The sequence below is a fragment of the Lottia gigantea genome (assembly GCF_000327385.1).
Source record: "Lottia gigantea unplaced genomic scaffold LOTGIsca_1074, whole genome shotgun sequence".
NCBI lineage: Eukaryota > Metazoa > Mollusca > Gastropoda > Lottiidae > Lottia > Lottia gigantea.
The window spans coordinates 10394-11260 of record NW_008706945.1 but is presented as its reverse complement, the minus strand read 5'-3'; the positions used below and the strand labels follow the sequence as shown (position 1 = coordinate 11260).

The following is an 867-nucleotide window of genomic DNA, read 5'->3' as shown; positions in this document are numbered from 1 at the left end:
GGTTGAGGAAGTTAAAGTACTTGAATCTTATAGCTGTTATGGTGATGATGGACAAATTCTATATAATGAAGAAGTCACAGCTCAGAAAATTGTAACAGGAATGGAAGCAACTAGTGGGGATAAGGAAGTTGTTTCAGATAATCAGGCTGTCACTCTCCAAGACAAATATCGAGAAGACATTTATTCTGGAGAACAGAATGTTACAGAAAGTGATGAACTTGAGGAAGAAATTAGCTGGGATAGTGATCACATGGAGTATAGTAAATCTGATATCAAAAGTACAGTTCCTACCCAGAATACTATACTGCAAGGACTCTTGGATAAATATACACAATATAAACCCAACAAAGAGGAAAATGTTCAGTGGGGTCAAATTACCTCACTTCCCGATTATACATGTTATCAGCCTTCCACATCTCATGAGTTTGATGAACAAACCAAAAGCTGTCAAAACCTAACACCCCATCAAATATTTAAAGAATCAAGTATAGAACTTCCAGAATGCTCTGGGAATGAAGAAGTCTATGGATTAATTGATGATGATCAGTCAAACAGTAGTTCAGATTTAGACTTCAATGGATATCAACCCACAATTCTATCATTCAGAAAAAATGCATCTGATCACACTTTATTTGGAAGGGAAGAAGAAAAACAGAATGCAAATAGCTGGGATAGTGATGAATGTGATGTTATCCAAGTGAATCCAACTGATAATTATGTTGTCTACAAACCAGAAGAAGTTACTGATTCAAGGGAACAACTAGTTAAATCAATGGATGGACGAGATGAAACAAAAGATAATGTTGTAGTTGAAGAAGTTGAAGCAAATAGCTGGGATAGTGATGAATGTGATGTTATCCATGGGAA

The 867-nt window shown here is 35.8% G+C and overlaps 1 protein-coding gene across 1 annotated transcript in view; it reads left to right on the top strand.

Annotated features, from left to right (window-relative positions):
* Window positions 1–100: 100 nt before the first annotated feature.
* LOTGIDRAFT_176359 (hypothetical protein) overlaps window positions 101–867 on the top strand; it is a gene marked incomplete at both ends in the record, with an annotated part of 11033 nt that continues 10266 nt past the window's right edge. Inside the window, one exon of the mRNA XM_009046844.1 lies at window positions 101–853. Within this exon, the coding sequence (XP_009045092.1) occupies window positions 101–853 (753 nt within the window). The remainder of the gene's footprint in view (window positions 854–867) is intronic.